The sequence below is a fragment of the Suncus etruscus genome, chromosome 3 (assembly GCF_024139225.1).
Source record: "Suncus etruscus isolate mSunEtr1 chromosome 3, mSunEtr1.pri.cur, whole genome shotgun sequence".
NCBI classification, from domain to species: domain Eukaryota; kingdom Metazoa; phylum Chordata; class Mammalia; order Eulipotyphla; family Soricidae; genus Suncus; species Suncus etruscus.
Genome location: NC_064850.1, coordinates 84,818,910 through 84,842,883, shown reverse-complemented (window position 1 = coordinate 84,842,883; position 23,974 = coordinate 84,818,910). Strand labels below are relative to the sequence as shown.

Genomic DNA, 23,974 nt, shown 5'->3' with positions numbered 1-23,974 from the left:
CTGCACTTCATTTTACCTCTTTACTGCTCTCTCGGAATCAGCTTTATGTTGTTATTGGTTATAATTGGTGAGCATGAGAAACATGTTCTTGAATATATATCTTTTTTCTTTATCCCAGGGGCCCAAGCAATAGTGCAGTGGTTAAGGCATTTACCTTGCACAAGGCCCACCTTCGTTTGATCCTCTGCTTCCCATATGGTTCCCTGACCACTGCCATGAGTGATTTCTGCGTGCAGAGCGAGGAGTAATCCCTGAGCATCACTGGGTGTTGCCCTAAAACAAAACAAAAAAACTCATCAGACATAGATCATTCAATATAAGTGAAATATTAACTTGTACTGTTTAAAATCATTTCTCACATAGCCAACAATATTAAAAAATAGTAAATAACATTTTCATACAAATTTAATGTTTTGCAATTTTTGCCAGTCTTTCTAGATACATGATTTGACTGTGTGCTTATGAATTGTTTGTCCTTTCTAAACTCTGATATAAATTTTCAGTTATTTTCCTAGACTATAGTCAATGCCTTCATTTTGTTTTCATTTTAGATTTTTATTAGAATAGTACACTCCCACTTCTAAAGCTGATATATATATTTTATTTTGGTCCACACTCGGTGACACTCAGGGGTTACTCCTGAATATGAGCACAGAAATTTATCCTGGCTTGGAGGACTGTATGAGACGCCAGGGGATCAAACCGCTTCAGTCCCGGGTCAGCTGCATGCAAGGCAAGTGCCCTACCGTTGTGCCATCACTCCGGCCTCTAGAACTGATTTCTAAGTTAAAATAGTTCCAAAAATGTTAGTGACATACACATAATGCATATACAAAGTCATAGGCATTTGTTAGCTAGTAGGCATCCTATTTGACACTTGAATTAATCTCCATAGACATTTTTCAACCTTCATACACTTATGAACTAACACTAAAGCAGAAATAGAAATAATTTTAATAAGAAAATATTTATGTAGCGATATATTAGTGTACCTAAAGGATCCAGGAAGACTTTGTATTAAGAAGCAGTAACTTCATTTGCAAGTTGCTGGAAACTTGATATATATATATATATATATATATATATATATATATATATATATATATATGATGGTTCTTGGACCAGAAACAGAAAACCTCTGCTCTACAAAATATCAATTGCTTGAATGAGTGGGAAGAGTTTAGAATGGTATAACAGTTTTAATGTTTCAGTGCAGAAATGACATAATTTCTACTTTTTTGTTTACTTGTTTTTATTTTTGAACAAAACCTGGCAACGCTCATGGTGTACCCCTGGCTCTGTGATTATACTTAAATTTGGTAAACACAGGACTTAAAAGTTAGACATTTCCTGATTGTAATGATGGTCAAAGAAAGACAGGAATTATATTTTTCTTTGTGTATCAGGTTACCTATGGTAATCTCTCTCCTATAATGCAGAGAGATTTTTCATTTTGAATTTTCTATTTTTCATTTTCTATGAGGTTAAAGTACACATCCTATAATGGGATGTAGAGAAATCCCTAAGATGAAGAATATTTGCTTTTGCTGTTTGCCTTTACAAAGTTAAAGGTTTTATAGGGCTTTTCCCAAACTACCTCCACTTGGGACTTTCTGACTAGCCTCAAGCTTTTTAATGTAGGTTTCTAGGGTATTGTCAAGTGTAAGTGTCATGGAGTCCTGATGTTTATCTTTATATTTGTATTATAGCCTTTTCTTTCTTCTTTTCTGAGTATGGCCACTTTATTCTAGGTCACACCTAGAGTTGATATATCACTTTTGTTTCAATTTCCATTTCCCTGATATTAAGCTGAACATATTTTTACATGCCAACTAGCCACTAGTATGTCTTTTTTTAAAATTTTTTTATTTTTAATTATGAGAACAAAGATGCAAAGAAAGAGGACAAGGTAAAGTTACAGTGGAAGGACAATCACCCATATCATAATTCTCAGAAGTCCCCTTGCTGATATCTTAACTTTGAACTTTCAGCCAAAGAACATTAAGACAAACAAAATAGAATCCATGTACAATTACTTTGTCCCTCAAGTCCCCAGATTGTAACACATTATAATATTTCTTAACAGCACACAAGACAATCTAAAGCCATAAAACTTATGTAACTCCTTAAACATTAGAGGCATAGTATTTTTTACATTTCCCTGTACATGCATATTAGCTTAAGTTAACCTCAAATTTTAAGTGGATTTTTTTTAAGGATTAGAGTTAAAGGAGCACAGTAAAAACGTTGTTAGAGTGGCAATTGTTGTTTGCATAGGCCCACCAAAATATGAGAGGCATGGAAAGGAATAACCTTGGCCTAAATACAAAGAGACCCTACCCCTGAAGTTTCCTGGCATAAGACCAACTCTAGGCTCCAGGCAAGTTAGATCGTCCAATCCAAGACATTGTCCGTAGTGTGAACACACTTTTCATACAGTCTCTGTTGTTGGTGTCATGTTTCTGTATTAAAGATCCTGGAATCTGCATATCCTACATAGAAGTCAAGATGTGGAGCGTCCTCTCATTTCACCTCACCATTAAAGGGCAATGCAGGAAGCCCTGTCCTGTAAGCAGGTCGTTGTTGTTAAGTCTTCTCAGTGTTAAGGGAAGTCTCTTTTGAGGAGGTCGATGTCTGAGCAGTGGTAGGGTCTTCCGTGGTAGAGGATTGCTTCCAGGTGATGTTATAGACAAATCTGGATATTTTGTGGATGTCTTCTCTAGATCAGGGGTGAATGAAGAATGCCCATTCTTCTGAGGCCTGTGCCAGGTCATTAGGTCAATGTTCAGGGTGTAAGGTCCCTTTGCACTACAAGATTTGTGTATTCCAATCTCTATTAGATAGGATCTTATTTGTATGTATAGTATTTTCTCATTTTAATGTGCCTATGCAAAAAAGGAGCAATGCCACATGGCGTTATTGGTGCATATGGGGGCCATAAGAACAAGTCCAATAATCCCCATGACATGGTTCAATCATAAGCACTAAACTGGGGGACTCTTTCACCAAAATTCCTTGTTGAACAGCTCATAAAGAGAAGATAAAAAGTGGTTAGAATCGTCACTGTATAAGAGAGTATTTAGTTGTCAGGGAAAAACAAAATTCCTTGTTGAACAGCTCATAAAGAGAAGATAAAAAGTGGTTAGAATCGTCACTGTATAAGAGAGTATTTAGTTGTCAGGGAAAAACAAAATTCCTTGTTGAACAGCTCATAAAGAGAAGATAAAAAGTGGTTAGAATCGTCACTGTATAAGAGAGTATTTAGTTGTCAGGGAAAAACACAAAATATTCTAAAGAGCCACTAGTATATCTTATTCTATTTTGTAATTCTTGTTTGTTTGTTTTTGCTACTGAACTTTGTGAGTGCTTTACCAATAGATTTTCTTTAAATATTTTAGTGTTATTTAATCTAGCACTGTCCATTGTTTTAAAAAAACTCATTTATCTCTGTAAGTATGAAAATATGGATATGCGATTTAATTAGCTCTCTAGGTTTTCACCTCCAGTCTAGAGTTGATCTCCTTGCCAAGATTTTTTGCTATAGCTTGTGTGTGTGTGTGTGTGTGTGTGTGTGTGTGTGTGTGTGCGCGCACGCACACGCACATGTGTGAGCTTGCACCCAAAGGTTCTCAGGGATTACCCCTGACTCTGTACTCAGGAATCAATCCTGGCTGGCTCAGGGGACCATATAGAGTTCCAGACATTGAACCCAGGTTGGCTATGTGCAACATCTTTTAATATTTGCTTATCATACAATTTGGAGATTGTCACTCTGACAATTCTGATTTTGCCAGAATTTAAAATTTCAAATTCTTTTCACTTGTTGCATTTTGATAAAAAAAAGAGAAAAAATTGCTTATTCATATATTTCTCCTAATAATGAAAACCTATTCTATATTTAGATTATATTCCAGAAGAAAGGTTAGCTCAATCTGTTTCTGATGTGAATAAAATGAATTTATTTCAAACCAAAGAACGTTTTATTATCTAGTCAATGCCCATTGCTTACTCAGATTCACAGAAGTCTTCATTGAAGTGGACTAATACGATCTTTTGGTGTGACTCTTTTTTTGGGGGGGGCGGGGTTGGGTCACATCCGGCAGTGCTCAGTAGTTATTCCTGGCTCCAGGCTCAGAAATCGCTCCTGGCAGGTTCGGGGGACCATATGGGATGCCAGGATTCGAACCAATGACCTTGCAGAGCATGCAAGACAAACACTTTACCTCCATGCTATCTCTCCGGCCCCTTTTGGTGTTACTCTTAAGTAAATAAATAAAATTATCCAGGTCTGGATATTTAAGTCATCTTAGACTATCACGTTTAGACATGTAATTAGGTGTTTGCTTTTTTTTTTTTTGCAAGGGGCCAGTTTCATTTTCATAACTCATGTTAGATACATTATCAAGGTTCTTTGTATTATAACCGTTACTATTCTGTGATATACTCTTCATGGTCTCTATTTTTTATTATTTATTTTTAATTTTTTCCTCATACCTAGCAGTGCTCACAGGTGCTGGTGGTGCATGGGGATTATCCAGTATGGAAACTGGAATAAAGCACTTGGGATTCCACATGTAAAGCATGTGTTCCATCCATGGGGCAATCTTTCCAGGCTCAAAGCTGTTTCTTTCACCACCCAAAGTTACTTTGAACAGTTAACATAACCTGCTTCTGAAAGATAGAACTAAAGCAACTCTGAAAAGTATCAAGGACTAGATGATATTTGAGATGTAGTTGTTGAGTCATAGATTCATAGATGTAGGTGTTGAATACTTGAACTTGGTTTGTATAAAGTTTTGTTTTTCATCACTCCTATGTATTTCATATTGTTTTCCTCTAAAAATGTCCCACATGGGTTATTCAATTATACTGTACATTTCCCTTCAGATATTAGGCTATGAATCAGACTGATAACATATATTAACATTTAAAGTGTTTAGAAAGACAAAGGCTCCTATTTTATGCTTCTTCTTTTCTTCCAATATTATTCATGAACCCTCCTGATTTAAAGAACTTTCTTTTTTGTTTGCTTGTTTGTTTTGGGACCACACCCAATGATGCTCAGGGATTACTCCTGGCTATGCACTCAGAAATTGGTCCTAGCTTGGGGGACCATATGGGATGCCAGGGATCGAATCCAGGTCCATCTTGGGTCAACCTTGTGCAAGACAAATGCCCTACCGCTGTGCTTTCGCTCCAGTTCCTGATTTAAAGAACTTTCTATAAAAAAAATATTCATAGTACTGATGGATCTTATTTGCATAGCACTGCTGAGAAGAAAAAAATGTCAATTTTCTGTCTCCAGCAAATGGTTTTCTTTTTAGTGCCATTTAGGCTTAGAATTTGGTGGTTTCAAATCTTATACAGCATAAGACAATTTAAAAACAAAGTCCCACTTCACAAAACTGAAACGTCACCATTTCACCCAAGGGCATAGTTTTCTTTATGAGTGCAAATACATCTGAAAGTTTTTATTTATTAATTTAATTGATGTGCCACCAAATAATGTTACTTGGAATTTAAATCATTTGCCTATAAAATCTTTAGAGAGGACTGTTAAATGCTTCTTTGCAGTCTTTGTTTTATTTTTACGCCTTTAATAGTAAGAAATAACAGCACTCTCAAAGATAATTTTCTTTTAAAGTGCTAAATAACAGGTCATTATAAAAGTCAGTAGAAAAGATATATTCCTCTTCTTATATGGGTTTGATTTAAATAAGAAAATATAATGGCTGACAGAATAGTTAAGATTCCATTAATAATTCTAAAATTTAAAATTAATGTATTCTGCCATCTGGAGTCTTAATGACTTTAACATCTTTAAAATCTGCAAAGAAAATATGTCTCTTGTGAAGGAACCAGAAACTAAAGCTTGGATTTTCATTGTTTTATGTCAGATATTGCTTAAATCAATCTCATTTACAATCAGTATTATGTATATGTATGTTCAGAGGTTTCAAATTCAGAAAATAGATTTATAATGCTTCTGGAGACAGAAATTTGTTAGAAATAACTAGCATCTCTATGCATAACCATTCTCTCTTTATGTGTGTTTTTGAAATGTGAGCTACGATATTCTTCTCTTTATGGACACATTTGACAGAATTTGCTTTCAGTGTTTATATTAACGTGACAGTAACAAAATATAAGTCATTTCATCAATTATTTAAGATTAAATGAACACATAAAATGAGCATACACTTAGATCATAAAGATGAATAAAAAATAATCTCTGGGACTTGGGAGGATAGTTCTAAAGGCTAGAATGTACATTTCTCATGTTGGAAGCTTGAGGATGATTTTGGGTGTTGCATGGTTCCCTGAGCAGTTCTGGGAGTGACCATTCCCCTTTTCCCCAAGCACAAAGTTAGCAGTATCTCCTCAGTAACTATGATCTCAAAACTAAAATTATCATCATCCCTGTGTCCAATTAGGAGGCAAATTCAGGATCTGGAGAGATAGTACAATGGATAAGACAATTGCCTGGCCTGTGTCTGAACTTGGTTTGATTCTCCAATGGCCTAAATGGCTCTCTGAGTCCTTTCACAAATAATCCCAAGTTCAGAGCCAGGAGGAAGCAATAAGTAACAATGGTTCTGACTCCAAAACAAAAATTTATTAATGAATATAACTAAAATCAATATAAAAGATACCTGTTGCTTTGCGATCTCATTTTGCATTCTCCACATAGACTTGAAATCTTGGAGTATAACTTGAACCCTTTCCTAATAGAAAAATCTTAGTACCTAATGTCATTCTTGCCTTCCATCAGAACTGGGTTTACATGACTAGGGGAGTCTGAAGGAAATTGCAGACTCCTGCATAAGAAGCTCTGAATCAAGTTTGTTGAGACTTGTACTCACTTATGATTTTTTTTTTTTGTGGTTTTTGGGTCACACCCGGCAGTGCTCAGGGGTTATTCCTGGCTCCAGGCTCAGAAATTGCTCCTGGCAGGCACGGGAGGACCATATATGGGACGCCGGGATTCGAACCGATGACCTCCTGCATGAGAGGCAAACGCCTTACCTCCATGCTATCTCTCCAGCCCCTGTTTTTTTTTTTAATGGAACTCACAGATATTGTTTACTAACACTTGTAAATCCAAACTCATAAACCAATTGACTGGGTCCAAGGAGATAATGCAATGGACAATGGGTAGGGTGATTGCCTTGCATGCAGCCTACCTAGGTTAGATCCTGGGCATCTGATATAGTCCCCTGAGCACTGCCAAAATTAATTCTTGAGCTCAGAGTTAGGAGTAATTCCTATACTTTTCTCTGTGTGGTAAAAAAATGAAGGTACATCGACAGGGCAACGCTGGAGATTTGAAGATTGGGGATGGGGGGAGTTCAGAGAACTATAAGATTGTGACCAGAAAAGAAGTTGTATACTGGCTTGATATGTTGATCATTTCTTCACAGAGATGTTCATCTGGTCTTTGCTTTCTGAAATTCAACTGAACACCTTTAAAATAAGTTCAAGTGATATTTATGACAATAGCATCATGGTTCATATTCCTGTTTATACAGTTGACTGCTATGAGCCTGTCCTGTCAACTTTCTCCCAATGTCAAGTTCTATTTTCCTGCAACTTCTCTTATTGGAGTGTAGAAGCAACAAATTTCTTCTCTTATAATGAAGGTTTCTCATGTAAAATATTAGTCACAGCATTCAGCTCTGGGCTTAACAGAACAAACTCCTTAGTAGAAACAAGCTGCTTTGCAGTTTTAGAGGCCTGCCTTCCAGTAAGATTGTCAGCTATAACAACATGCTTGGCATTGAAGATATAGCACTTGCTACATTCAGCAGCATGGAATACCATTGTTCAAGCTGCTTTGACCTTGAGTTGGCTGCTGACAACTTGGTGTCAAATACATGTCTGAAAAATATCCATAAAAGCTGGTCTGCAGGTCAGACCAATGCTGGTCAGTGATGACCATTTTCCTAATCTAAGGTGCTATATATACTATAAGGACAATGTAGCAGGTTTTGCGTATTGCTTTTTTGCTGGGACTTAGTATTACAAGTTTTATTTAGAGTTCTAGTAGATAGCATTTAAAAATATTTTAAAGTTCCCATTAAAATTAAAAGATAGCAATATATGTTAACTCTATAAAATTGTAAATGAGGGGATATTTTTATGAAATAAAATGCTCATGCTTGTTAAATATCATATAAAAGACTTTTGCAACAGTTCCTAGTGCATTCTTCGACTTGGTATTTGTGAATTCAGAAACTTCTATGTTGGAGTGTGGGGTGGGGCTATTTGGTGCACTGTACAGTGTTTGGCAGCATTACTGACCTCTAACCTGAGACAAAAACTAGCTATCTATTTCTATCAGATATGATGCTTTAAATAGAAAGTGTCTCCAGATGCTGCCAAATGTGACACTGGGTTGGAATAATTTGCTTCCTTCCTTTTTTCCCTCCCTCCCCCTTCCCTCCTTCCTTCCTTTCTTTCTTCCTTCCTACCTGCCTTCCTTCCTTCTTCCTTCCTTTCTTCTTCCTTCCTCCTTTCATTCTTCCTTCCTTCCTTTCTTCCTCCCCTCCCTCCTTTCCTTCCTTCCTTCCCTCCCTCCTTCCTTCCTTCCCTCCCTCCTTCCTTCCTTCCTTCCCTCCTTCCTTCCCTCCTTCCTTCCTTCCTTCCTTCCTTCCTTCCTTCCTTCCTTCCTTCCTTCCTTCCTTCCTTCCTTCCTTCCTTCCTTCCTTCCTCCCTCCCTCCCTCCCCTCCCCTCCCCCCTCTCTCCCCTCTCCCCTCCCTCCCCTTCCTCCCCTCCCCCCTCTCTCCCCTCTCCCCTCCCTCCCCTCTCCCCTCCCTCCCCTTCCTCCCCCCCCTCCCTCTCCTCTCCCTCCCCTCTCCTCCCCTCTCCCTCCCCTCTCCCTCCCCTCTCCCTCTCCCTTCCCTTTCCCTTCCCTCTCCCTTCCCTCTCCCTTCCCTCTCCCTTCCCTCTCCCTTCCCTTCCCTTCCCTTCCTTCCTCTTTCTTACTTTTTCTTTTTTCCTCCCTTTCTACACATGAAAGTACATAGGGTTTACTCCTGACAGAACTCAGGAGATCATTTATGGTGTTGGGTCTCTAACCGAGGTTGACCACATGCAAGCTAAACACCAAAAGCCTTGTACTATCTCTCGGACCTTTTCAAACCTGTGGTCTATTATACATTGTGAATTCACTTTAAGGAATTAGGGCTAAGCAATGATAACAGTGGGTGGTGTGCTTTTCTTGATTCAACTGACCTGGTTTGGATAATCAGCATCCCATATGGTCCTCCAAGCATTGCTAAGGAGTGAGTCCTGCATGCAGAACCAGGAGTAACCCCTACTGCTGGGAGTAGCCCACAAACAAACAAAAGCAAAACTAAACTAGTGGATTAATCAGAACATTTTTAAAAAGGTATAATATTATAAAGTATAGAAAGGCAAATATCGTTTTATAAAATAAATGTAAAAATGTGGGGCTGAAGAAGTGGCGCAAGCTGTAAGGAGTGTCTGCCTTGTGCACGCTAGCCTAAGACGGACTGCAGTTCGATCCGCAGGTGTCCCATATGGTCCCACAAGCCAGGAGTGATTTCTGAGCTCATAGCCAGGAATAACCCCCGAGTGTCACTGGGTGTGGCAAAAAAACAAAAACAAAAAAACAAACAAAAAACAAAAGTAAAAATGTATACATTGTATACATATGTATATAAAAGAACACATAGGTAAAGCACTCTATGACATTGAGACTAAAGGCATCTTCAAAAAGAAAATACCACTGTTCAAACAAGTGGAAGCAGAGACAAACAGCTGGAACTATATTAAGCTGAGTGTCTCTGCACCTTAAAGGATACAAAGGCCATACACAGAATGGGCAAGACTATTCACCCAATATTCATCAGATAAGGGGCTAATATCTAAGATATACAAGGTACTGACAGATCTTAACAAGAAAAAAATTAACGCTATCAAAAAATGGGGAGAAGAAATGAACAAATTTTAAAGAAGAAATACAAATGGTCAAAAGACATATGAAAAATGCTCCACATCACTAATCATCAGGGAGATGCAAATCAAAACAACAATGAGGTAGCATCTCATGCCACAGAGACTGGTAACATCACAAACAACAAGAACAATCAGTACTGGCAGAGATGTGGTGAGAAAGGAACTCTCATTCACTGCTGGTGAGAATGCTGTTTAGTCCAGCCTTTCTGGGATACAATATGGAGATTCCTCAAAAAACTGGAAGTTGAGCTCCCAATGATCCAGCTGTATCACTCCTAGGGATATAAACTAGAGACACAAAAACACAATACAAATACCCTTTCACACCTATATTCATTGCAGTGCTATTTACAATAGCCAGAATTTGCAAACAACCCAGATGCCCTACAATAGATGAATGACACAATGAAATACTATACAGCCATCAGGAGAAATAAAGTCATAAAAATTTCCTATACATGGATGGAAACTATTATGCTGAGTGAAATAAGTCAGAAGGAGAGAGAAGATAAAGAATAGTCTCAGGGGCTGGAGAGAGAGCATGGAGGTAAGCTGTTTGCCTTTCTTGCAGAAGGATGGTGGTTCGACCCCCACATTCCATATAGTCCCCTGAGCCTGCCAGGGGAGATTTCTGAGCATAAAGCCAGGAGTAATCCCTGAACACTGCTGAGTGTGACCCAAAAAGCAAAAAAATAAAAATAAAAAGTCTCAATCATCTATGGGATTTAAGAAAAAATATAAGACATTATTGTAATAATAGCCAGAGACAATAGAGATAAGAGCTGAAAGGACTGGCCCACGGTATGAAGCTTACCACAGAGTGGTGAGTTCATTTAGAGAAATAACTACACTGACATCTATCAAGACAATGGTAGTGAGTGAGAGAAATAGAATGTCTGGCTCAAATATAGGCAAGGATTGGGGGAGGTTGGAAAGGGGGGCATTGGTGGTGAGAATATTGCACTGGTGAAGGGGGTATCCTTTTATATAACTGAAATCCAACTAAAACTATGTTTGTAATCATGGCGCTTAAATAAAACTTTTTTTTTTTTTTTTTTTTGGTTTTTGAGCCACACCCAGCGGTGCTCAGGGGTTACTCCTGGCTGTCTGCTCAGAAATAGCTCCTGGCAGGCACGGGGGACCATATGGGACACCGGGATTCGAACCAACCACCTTTGGTCCTGGATCGGCTGCTTGCAAGGCAAACACCGCTGTGCTATCTCTCCGGGCCCGCTTAAATAAAACTTTTAATTTTAAAAATAAATGAAAGGAAGTTTAACACTCCAAAAATATGATATGTCTATATCTATATCTAATAGGTATTTGGTGCTATCTTAATTCTTAGGGATCTCTCCATGCAGTATTCAGGAGACAATGTGTGGTGTACCCCAAGACCCACCCATATCTGGGAGGAGTTTTGGGAACCGGATAATAGGTGTAACTACCTGCAAGACCTCCCATTTCTGGGAGGGGTCTGGAAAAGGATAGATAAACCTCTGAGCCAGGGGATTCGGCCCTTTTGCCGTTTCTCTTTTGGCCCGGCTTGGCTTCCTGGCTTTTGGATCTTTGGGCCGCATGGAGCCCAAAGGGAAGATGGCTAACAGGAGATAAGATGCAGGGCTAGCAAAATATAGCTGTGCTTAAAAGGTTGACATAGGCCACACACCTGTGGTGGCAAGGGCATGAATAAAGATGATTCTTCCTGATGGCTGCGTGTGAGTGAGTAATTTCACCTGGGCCTGGAACTCGCCGGCTGCATGGAGGTTGCAGAGCCATGTGGGCTGGATGGCATCATCCACCATCCAGCCCCATCGTTAATTATTTAATGCAACAACAATGTATAAAGATAAAACCTGTGATCTCAAATTCAAAACTTGCATGAAATTCATTGAGCTATTTCAGTGCCTTGTTTTGAAATTTTCAACTCATCTCTGACAGCAAAGAGCTCATGTGCTGGTATTCTGTCGCCCCACACTGGACTAATTTCCTGATGATGTGCAAAATTCACCACCCTGTTCAGATGTGGGAGTCAAGCATGTAATTTGAAACTGTTGGCTGAGTGTGGAATTATGGTTGGGTAGTGATGGGAGAGCAGGTTCTACATAAATCTGCTGGGGACTACATCCAGATTTTTTTATATATATATATATATATATATATATATATATATATATATATATATATAAGTTGCTTCCATAGCTCTGTCTCCACTCACCATGTAATAGAGTTATCTTGTTCAATATATTTGTCTTTGAGAAAGCAGGACCACAGCATGGTTGTTCTCCATTATGTCCCCTGCATCTAGAAAATATCTGACATGTAGTCTATATTTAAAAATATTTTCTAGGGGCTGGAGAGATAGCATGGAGGTAAGGCATTTGCCTTTCATGCAAGAGGTCATCGGTTCGAATCCCAGCGTCCCATATGGTCCCCCGTGCCTGCTAGGAGCAATTTCTGAGCATGGAGCCAGGAGTAACCCCTGAGCACTGCCGGGTGTGACCCAAAAACCACAAAAAAAAATATTTTCTAAATAAATGAACACATGGATGAACAGACAAGTGGATGGATAAGTGGATAATTGAATTCTTGGATTTCTTGTCCCTGAATAACAACATATATCTTGAGGGGGTTTTGGATGTAGCTTCCTTTTTCTCATCCAAGAAAGCTTTATTAGAATAATTTTCCTCTTCTCCAAACTTCCAATTCCTCCTCTTTTATTATTTATTATCACTCAACCAAGATATTTATATTTTGGTTATATATAAATAAATATTTATATTTATTTTTCCCTTTTTATGTTTTTTTTTTGGGGGGGGGCCACATCCAGCTCAGGGGTTCCTCCTGGCTGTCTGCTCAAAAATAGCTCCTGGCAGGCACGGAGGACCATATGGGACACCGGGATTCGAACCAACCACCTTTGGTCCTGGATCGGCTGCTTGCAAGGCAAACACCGCTGTGCTATCTCTCCGGACCCTATTTTTCCCTTTTTTGCATGTAAAAGACACACCTGGCAGTGCTCAGGGTTTAATCCTGGTTTGTGATTAGGGGATCTAGCAGTGCTGGGGGGAGGTGGACCACATGGGATGTAGGGATTAAACCTGGGTTGGCAGCTTGCAATACAAACACCCTGCCCAGTGTATTATTGAGCCAGTCCTTCAGTCAAAATGCTCATAGAACTTTCTTCTCAGAGCAAGAAATATAGCATAGCAGATAAGACACTTGTTAAGATAAGACACAGTCAAATTAGTTCTATCTCTAGTGTAGTATATAGAAGATGAGTGAGATTTGAATACTGCCAGGTGTGGCCCCAAGCCGAAAATAAAGAATTGTTTTCTTCCTACGATATTTTGTTTGTTTGGGGACCATACCAGACTATGCTCAGGGTTTACTCCTGGCTTTACACTTTTGGTGGGCTCAGGAGGACCATATGGGATGCCAGTGACCGAACCCAGGTCAGCTGCATGCAAGGCAAATGTTCTACCTGCTGTAAATCTCTTCATACCTCTTCTATTATATTTTTATTTTTAAAAGCTTATTTTATTAACTTTTTTAAAATAAATATCGCTATCTGGTAAGTCAGTTTTTTCCCCCTATTCTCAACACTTTGAGGAATAGAGGAGGTTTTTTTCTTAGTTTATTACTTTTTCATGGGAGTTTGAGGATTTTTATATCACTAACTTGTTTTGTTTTGGGGCCACACCTGCTTGTGCTCAGGGTTACTCCTGTCTTTGCACTCAGGAATTACTCCTTGCAGTGCTCAGGTGATCAAACCAGCATACAAGGCAATTGCCCTATCCTCTGTACTATCATTCCTACCCCTCTTTATTATATCTTTAAAAACACTGTACTTTCAGTTATATGTTTTTCAACATCCATTAGACTCTCTTTAGAAAAGCAAAGCATTTCATAAAACCATATAAACAAATGCTCTGCTTTCATTTTGAAAAAAAAAATTGTCATTAAAATTCATGGTAAATAAAAATGTTTAAAGTAGAAATTTTCCTTTTTAAGATGTCACCATGTCTGACTTTAGAATTTAACATTAGTAACTAAATTGCATTGTTTTTATTTTCTTTAATTTGTATTATAAAAATGATTTACCAAGTTATTCAGAATATAGTTGTTTCAGGCATTAAATATTTAAACACTAGGGCCCAGAGTGGTGGCGCTAGAGGTAAGGTGTCTGCCTTGCAAGCACTAGCCTAGGATGGACCATGGTTCAATCCCCCAGCGTCTCATATGGTCCCCCAAGCCAGGAGCGATTTCTGAGCTCATAGCCAGTAGTAGGACCCAAAAAACAAACAAACAAAAAATATTTAAACACCAAGCCCTTCACTAATGTGCTCTTCCCTTCACCAATATTGCCATTTTCAACCACCATAGCCTGGCTCCTTGCAAACACAGACAAATTTACTTCATATTGTGTGTTACAACATAAAGGAAATGGAATTATCAAAACTTAGATCAACACAGATCAGATTAAAAAAATTGTTCTATTTTTCCACAGTGTTACTAAAGTCAATGTCTAATACTTTGCTGGGCTGTAGTTGGTATTAGCTGAACCCCTATGTTACTATTTAGGTTTACTGAGCTTAGTATGCTGCAATGTAACTTTCCTATTAGATTTCCTGTGATACTACTATACATTTTGAGGTATAAATCAGAAACAAATTTGGTAACTTGACAATTTTATATGGTGAAGCTGTGGAGCTGGCTTGTTTTTGTAGGAGGATATAGAGTACGGTGAAGGGCTTTTGTGGTTCATGAAGAAAGGGGAGGTATCAGCCCAGACTGGACTACCTGGGAAATATTGGAGACCATTGTTTTCTTCTGGAGCTTTCTAGAGAAACTGAGCTGTTTTTCTGCCAGTAAGATGGCAGGTGTCTAATCTGCATTATTAAATAAGATTATGTCCTTTGGGATAAGGATGGGTTTTGTGCTATAGCTAATTTTCATAACTACGTTAATTTGTTTTTCAGAAGTGGTCTTTCCAACACTGGAAAAAAATGGAAAACACAGGGTCGGAGTTATAGCACAGCAGTAGGGCATTTGTCGTGCATGCTGCTGACCCCTGCGTCCCATATGGTCCCCCTAGCCAGGAGTTATTTCTGAGCGCATAGACAGAGCATCACCAGGTCTAACTTCAAAACAAACAAGCAAACAAAAAAAGAAAAGAAAAATACTTTATAACTTCCAAATCCAGTAATTTTTAATTAAAATATTATTAATAATAATCAACTTTATTGGATAGTAAAAATTAAGAATAATATATGATAAATAACTTTATCATCTAATAGGTTCTAATTTTTAAAATTAGGGACAAAGTCAGAGAAGCTTATCCCAAAGATTATGATGTGGACCAGAGTGATAATAAAAAAAACCTGAGCAAGTCAACATATCAGAGACTTGGAACTGATGAACCCCTGGTAAGTCGTCACTACTAATTTCTTTAAGTTTACAATCTCTGTCCTCTCTGGCATGAAAAGGCATAACCTGGAGTATTTTGTCATTTTTACCCTCCCAGCTATGTCAGTTACTTGGTTGGACCTGATCACTGTGTGAATCAGCAACCGTGCCTAAAATATGTGCCCGTTTTGTAAGGTATTGCAAAAAATTCAATGAAAGAAGCAAATAAAATCCTGCCTGGCAAACAATACCTGCATAAGGTATTGAATATTATTTTCTTATAATTTAGTTGTCCTAGATTTTATTCACTTTCTTAGAATGTATACATAGTTGGTGAGTATGTCCTCTGTTCTAACCACTATTGAAAGCAATATGAAATTTCTCAAAAAAGTATGAACAAAAAAACTCCCGTTCAACACATCCATACCACTTTATTTGTTTTGGAGGGACTACACAGGGCAATGCTTAGGGATTACTCCTGTCAGTACACAGGAGACCACATGGGATGCCAGGGATTAAACCTTGGTGGCTGCTTGCAAGGCAAATGCCTAGCCACTCTACTATCACTCTAGCCCCTCTATACCACTTATTGGCATCACCACCCAAAACACAAATACATTAATTAAAAAGGATATATGCACTGTTATATTTATTGCAGCATTTAGTACAATAGACAGTATAAGAAAACAACTAAAATGCCCAAGTGTGGATGCATGAATCAAGATGGTCTGTATATACTACATAATTTACAGAGGGCTAGGAAAAGAGGAAACCAGAAAATTTGCTACTATATGGATAGAACTAAAGGGTATCATGCTGAATAAAGTCAATCAGAAGAAAAAGAACAGTTACAGAATGACCACTTTAATTTGTGGGATATAAAGATACACAACAAGGGAGCAATATATGTCCATAGGTAACGGAACTAGTCTATAGAACTGAATTTATTAAAGTGTGTTTACATAACTGAGGGTAAAGGGAATGGGGAAAATAGGAGAATATAAACAGAGCCCCAGGCTCCAAAACTAGGATCTGGTGAGTTGCGGGTCTGGAAGCAAACATTGACACAGGAAATAATCCACACAGTGAAATGGTACAAGAAGAGGTCTAGGAATTCCAACACTCAAACCTTCCTCTCCTAAGAAGGAAAGCAGCTTAGTGGAGGAAGACCAAAGTATGAACCTTTTCCTTTCTGAAACCCAGGCTTTTTTTGGAAGAACCATACCACACCCTAGGATGGAAAAGGAATACTAAATAGGGAGGGATCTGGTAATCCCATCACCAGATCACACTGTAGGGTGGAGTATGAATACTGATTAGGGTAGGACCAGTAATCCAACAGGAGGAAATTGTTGGACATTGATCAAGGGAAGCAGACACTGTAAGTGGAAGTGGTGTGAAATGAAGCATGTCAGAACATACCATTGACAGTACTGAAAACCTAGGTACCTTATTAAAAATGGAGAAAATTAATTACAAAAATAAATACAGTATCATTGTTGCCATAAAGTTGTGGTATACATAGTACAAGAAAATATGATGACATATTGTTCACTGCAACTTGGATGAAATTAGAAGGTATCACATTAAGTAAAGTAAATCAGAGAGAGAAAGACAAATGCCAGATGATTTCACTTGCTTTCCATGCTACTGACCCAAGTTCATTCCTTGGCATTCGATATGGCACCAGGAGCACCACCAGGAGTGATTTTTGAGTGCAGAGCAAGAAGTAATCCCAGAGTATCACTGGATACAAATACCCTAATACAAAAAAAAAAAAAGAAAACAAAACCATAAATGTTAACACTATTACAACTATGTAGACCTAAACTACAATAAATAAAATAATAAAATATAAACAAATTATTACTGCTGTCATAGTCTAGTTGTTGTTGGCTATATCCCCTAAAACCTTCATAATACAAAAGTTTGAAGGACATTATCTCTTTAAGGTATAAAGTTGGGCAAAGCACAGGTCAAGGGTATAAAACCTATACTTAATACTATGCCCTTCCTTGACATCTGTCCCAAACAACCAGACTGTGAGATTTGTGATTTGTGTGTGTGTGTGTGTGCGTGTGTGTGTGTGTGTGTGTGTGTGTGTGTGTGTGTGTGTGTGAGAGAGAGAGAGAGAGAGAGAGAGAGAGAGAGAGAGAGAGAGAGAGAGAGAGAAGGGAAGAAGATGAGGGATGAGATAAAAGAGAGATCCTGAAATTAAGCTGCAATGGAGCAAGGACTCACCTACTGCAGCCTCCCACATCTGAAGCAATACTGAGCTAGGAAAACGAGGCATTTAAATATAACACAGTTAAAAGATTTGACTATTTCACCAGAATGAAAATTTTTTGCTATAATCAGATTCTTCCTGAGACTTAGAGACCTAGAAAAGCTCTGCAACTTGTCAAAAATTTCCATTAAGCAAAAGGAAAAAAACTTGACATTCATGAGTCTCAAAGGGCAGCTGGACTGAAATAAATTTGCTTCATGATTGCTTTCCTCTGATGCAATGAGATAATTTCAGTAAGTGGGTTCCTTGAGTGGCTGCTTATTTCATCCTGAGGACAATTCTTCCGACAGGTACCATACATGACACATTAGATCGTTGAGAAAATGAACCTAAACCTAATCATTTGTTCCAAGGCAAACTACAAATTAAAGTCCACTTTTCTTTTTCTGGTTCTAAAGCCTGAGGTCTTCAATTCTATTTTTTTTTAACAAGCATCAAGTTGCTTCACTTTCTGGCATTTTTACCGACATTGCATTTTTCTTGCAGAAAATGAATCTGACTACTTTGTTCATGTAGTTTGAGTAATATTTACATCTATCTATCTATCTATCTATCTATCTATCTATCTATCTATCTATCTATCTATCTATCTATCTATCTATCTATCTATCTATCTATCTATCTATCTATCTACCTGTCTGTCTGTCTGTCTGTCTGTCTGTCTGTCTGTCTATCCCAGCCTTTCTTTTTTCTTCTGTCTTAGGATAACCTTTGGCCTGTTTACCAAATTATTTCAAACATGTCATTTTGTTTTGAGCCACACCACGTGATACTCAAATCTTACCTCTGGCTCTTTGCTCAGGAACTGGCTCCTGGCATGCTCAAGGGACCACATAGGATGTCACAGAATCCATGTGCAATGCAAGAGCCCTATTCTCTTTACTGTCTTTCTGGCCCAATTAATTCACACATGTGATGCAAATTTATTGCCATCTGCTTTCCCTCTTGAATGTTGTCTTCCTTTTTTTTTTTTTGTTTTGTTGTTAGCCTGAGTGGTTATTCCTTTTGTTCACCAAAATTTGTTTAGTTGATAGAAATTCTCCTTGCCCTTCAGTGCTGCCAGTGGGGTTAATGTGAACATCAGTATGAGTAACAAGATTTAAAATGCAACTTACTTTGTCTACATTTTAGCACCCCAAAATTTGAGGACAAAATAATAATCCCATGTGCTAAAGGGAAATATCAGAATACTTATGTGCAAGTCCCACATGCCAAAGGTGACATCATTATAGATATATAAGAACACCACATTCATAAAATATATAAGAGTGAAGTCCAAGAATGCAAAAGTTTGAAAGTAAAGACAGAGGTATAGAAATATATGCTCTGAGTCTCATCTAAAAGACCACTTAGATGCCTGGAAAAATGACAGATACAAAGTTCTGGTGATTTGTTTGAAGCAGCAGAAAAGGAAGAAGTGTACTGGCTACATGAACATCAGTGGTGAAAAAAGAATATGTGAGTGTTCTGAATCACATGTGTAATTTGGATATGAGGTGTGGGACCTCATGTGTTGCTGGAAGGAGAATGATCTGAATTTCCAGTGATGGGGTCAGGGCTTTTATTTTGTGCAGCCAGTGGTATACATTATGGACCATGCTACTGAATGACACAATGATGTTATTGACATCTGCCAGACACTTTAAGAAAGTCAGCTTTTGAATGTTTTCTGTTACTTCAGAGGGTCAAAGAGAGAGAAAATAAAAATGAAGTTAAACTTTCACTTTTCCTGCATCTGCCTTCCCATAAGTTTACAAAAGTGTTGAGAGATTTGGGGAGTAGAAGGAAGAAAATTGAGAAACAAACATTTGTGTTCCATTTTTTCATAGAAGTATGCCTGACCAACATAGATCTAGTTAGGGGACCCTCTAATAATCTTTCAATTTAAATAAAATTTTCATTAGTAAAAAGAACTACCTTAACAAAATCCTCCTGGGACAGTAGTCAAAAGGTTTTCATATTTTCTTTCTTTCTATCTTATTTGTTTGCTTGCTTGTTTGAGGGTAGGCATCTACACCTGAAATATTCAAGGACTAATACTGTCTTTGCACTCAGGAATCACCTCTAGAGGATATCATTGGACCATACGGGGGTCCTGTGATTGAACCTTAATTGGTCATTTAGTAGATGCTCTACCTATACTAGAGTGAGTTCTATGTAAACTAAAATGATCAGAAATATATTTTGATTATTGCTTTATTCACCTGTAAAGATCTTTGCCCAAAGGTCCTCACAACAATCCCCCACAGCCTGTCAAAGTCCACTCTGTAAGACCTCTTATTAGAAAGTGGTGCCAAATGAATCTCAGTAAGTCAGAGCATATTTGAAGCTATGTCATAAGAGGTGAGAATTTTCAGACAAAAAGGAACAAAGAAAAACAGAAATAGTTTTTTTTTTTTTTTTTTTTTTTTTGGTTTTTGGGCCACACCCGGTAACGCTCAGGGGTTACTCCTGGCTATGCGCTCAGAAGTTGCTCCTGGCTTGGGGGACCATATGGGACACCGGGGGATCGAACCGCGGTCCGTCCAATGCTAGCGCAGGCAAGGCAGGCACCTTACCTTTAGCGCCAAGTTTTATTAGACTATTTTATATAGAAAATGAAGCAATGACAAGGCATTTTTTAAGCTAACATGACATGAATGAGCAAATAAATAGCAAATATTAATATTAGTATTAATAGTATCACAGGATTTTTAGATATTAAGATGACAGAAATGCAGAGTGCAAAAGTATGCTAACATTCATTTATGACTAGGCAAAAGTAGTTAAATAGGCCCCAAATATGGGCTATATTAGTGGATGAAAATATGACATTAAAATCAATTACTTTAGATGACATATAAAGGGATATAATTATACTGGATATGAGAAGAATGCTAGCTTCAATTATCTATCATTCACTTCATTGGATTAGGTTTTTTCTTCTACCTTGATTTATGTAGTAGAATAAGTTTGTAATCTTACAGTGGCTTCCTGCATTCAGATCTAAGTAACTGCGAAAGAGGCATATGGCTTAACTTTCTGTAAAATGGATAATTTTAAATGCCATTGTAGAAAACTGGAGACCTGGGGCCAGAGTGATAGCACTATGGTAGGGTGTTTGCCTTGTAAGCGGCTGACCCAGACAGACCTCGGTTTGATCCCCAGCATCCCATAAGGTCCCCAAAGCCAGGAGCGATTTCTGAGCACAGAGCCAGGAGTAACTTCTGAGTGTCAAGGGTTGTGGCCCAAAAACTAAAAAGAAAAAAAGGATTAAAATGGGAAAACTATTTTACAAAAGAAGAAAGATACATACTTAGGGATAGGGGTCTTTGAGTTAAAGTTCCCTCTTGTTTTCTGTCTCCATAATTTTTGATCTTGAAGTCAATGCCATGGATTTCAACATCTACTCCCAGTTCTACTTTGGGTTATCTTTTTTTTTGTGGGTTTTTTTTTGGGGGGGGGGTCACACCCGAAGGCACTCAGAGGTTACTCCTGGATCTGTGCTCAGAAATTGCTCCTGGCAGGCATGGGGGACCATCTGGGATGCTGGGATTCCAACCATCTCCCTACTGCTGTGCTATGTCTCCGGCCCCCTTTGGGTTATCTTTTATAGTATCAACACATTTACTTAAGCCTTTCCTGCTTTAGTAATTTGGTATCATTTTGATGCAATGGGGTTAGGCAAATAACTTCCTTTTTATTTTTAGGCTTCGGGATGGGAATGAATGCAGAAACTCATTATTTTATCCCATAATTCTTTTTTGCATTACTTTTACTATATCATAATCATGTTATGATATTACTTTTTGAGGGGTTTGTTAGGTTGGTGTTGCTTAGGCTTACTTCTGGATCTGGGCTCAGGGATCATTTCTGGCTGTTACTGAGGTACCCTAAGTAATTCCAGGGATCAAATTGGGGCTGGCCACATGTAAGACAAGTACATTAAACACTGTACATAATTTAACTTTTAGATAAATTAAAATGTACTTTTTAATATGCCTGTGCTTTGGCACATTATGTTGAGCAACGGAACACAATGTAAATAATCATCATACATATGTACCCTGTATTCTATGTTTCTACTACTGACGTGGTGTTCTTTCTTCTTGGGTAAAATCTTATAAACTTTTCAGCATTTTTTTTATTTTTATAGGACACTCTTCAGTGGAGTGCTGGGGCCCTGGAAGCCACTCAAAACTGTTCTTGGGTCAGGGGTATGGGCCTCATTCCTGTCCCTGCCATCCTGAGCTGGCCATGTCTGGTGATGGTGGGAACCACCAGGGCTACACCTCAGATGGTCATGTGATGCCAGGGATCAAACTCAGGGCTTCACTTATGCAAGACATGAGCTATCTTAACAACCCCTTCATCATGTTGTTTCTTTCCTTTCTTTCCTTTTTATTTTTTTGCTTTTTTGGGTTACACCCTGTGATGCTCAGGGGTTACTCCTGGCTCTGCGCTCAGAAATCGCTCCTGGCTCGAGGGACCATATGGGACGCAAGGTACGTCCTGGATCAGCCAACGTGCAAGGCAAAGGCCCTTCCATTGTGCTATCGCTCGCCCCACTTCATCATTTTTATAATTACATTCATATAATAAAAAAATCTATTGGATGCACCTCAATAAAATAAAAAGTTTAGTCAATCGTTTCTTTACTTGCTGTATTTCTCTCTTTGACAACTGAGTACTACACATTAATCTACTACTATTATTTACTCAATTAGGATTTTTTATGGTGAGAAATAATTTTGTTTGACTGAAAAATACACGGTGTTTCCCAAGATTAATTTTTTAGAGAACCAGCTTATAAATATGCTAAGTAGTATAAAAGAATAGAATTATTTTTAAGTTTTTTAGCATGTGCATCTAAATTTTACAAAATAATGATGGTTCTTTGTTTTATGCAAATATTGCATTGCCATTACAACTTAGAATATTTAGTAAAAGTGTTCATGTTCTGAGAGTATCAGTGAGGAAGGAAAGTAAATGCTTGTTTTACTTACAAGTAAATGCAATTTGGCAGTTTTTTGTGGATCTCAGCTCATAAAAGGAAATCTTAAGTCTGAAAAAAAATAAAATAGTATTTTAAACATAAGTTATTAAAATATATTTATCTCCAACAGTTTTTATTAATTTTCATGTAGGGAATTTTAATTTGTTATACTTAAATGTCCAGTTTTGACATTAGTATTTTCTTTTTCATTTTTTGGATTTTAGTCCACACCTGAGGATACTCATGGTTAATCCTAGGTCTGCTTTCTGTGATTATTTTTGTCTTGGGCATGTACATTTCCCACTTTATTATCTCTCTCACAACAGTTTTTATTGTACTTTATTTTAATTTCATTGTTCATTTCATAGTAAATTTGTATCCTAGAATATTCATTCAAGTCTTTTACTGTAGTTTCTTTAGGACATAAAGAATTAGAACAAACATAAAAGCCTCCTGCTCACACTCTAAAACCAAGATAAGCACAAAAACTTTCCCCACTAATTCACAAGAGTTTTTTCAACTGTGTGTTACAAAACAGTTTAAAACAGTACCCAGAATTGTTCAGAATATCTAAAACTATTTAGAAGTTTTACACAAGTTTAAAACATACACATTTATATTTACATATATGTTAAGATAGTTAAATAGTTTTCTTAATATAACAGTGCTTCCCCCAAAGCTTTAAAAATTTATCATTAAACTCATGTGTTTACAATGTTGTTGACATTTAGTTCTTGGTAACATTTAGTTTCTTCACCTCACCACACTTCCATAATTTAAATACTTAGCAGTGTTCTTAGCAATTACCCAAACTTATATCAGGTTATGACTGTATGTCATAACCCTCATTAAGTAACCACCTTCCAAAGGTCTTACCTTGCAATATAATCATATACCAGGGGTATTTAATATTTCAGCACTAAACCTGGAAGAATGAGGGCACCAATCCATTGCACATAGCAACTGCCAAACCATTGCCTTGCAAGGAAGAAATCTCAGGAATGTCGTAGTTAAAACTTTTTGCCCTTGAACTCACCTGCCTGTCCAACATAAAGACAAAAGACAAGGAGATTATTTATAAAATCTAGGAAGCTTTTCTCTTTGGTACACAGAAAAGTTTAGAAGAGTAGAGAGTGGATCTAAAGGTGTAAAGAAAAAAATTTAGCATAATTTATCTTCATTTTAAGGAAGGAAAATCAAGTTAAAAAGATCCAAATGTTCAGATAAACCAGTGAGAATACAGAAGCTCCACCATTCAATATTCATAAAAACTGAACACTAGAGAACTAATCCACACAACTGAATGTGAGGGTTGGGCGTGATG

The 23,974-nt window shown here is 37.7% G+C and overlaps 1 protein-coding gene across 1 annotated transcript in view; it reads left to right on the top strand.

Moving 5' to 3' along the window:
* The window catches only part of CFAP95 (cilia and flagella associated protein 95), an 81,812-nt gene that overhangs the window by 5,381 nt on the left and 52,457 nt on the right, over positions 1-23,974 (top strand). The window contains exon 2 of the mRNA XM_049770989.1: positions 15,300-15,408. Coding sequence (XP_049626946.1) covers positions 15,300-15,408 — 109 coding nt within the window. The remainder of the gene's footprint in view (positions 1-15,299; positions 15,409-23,974) is intronic.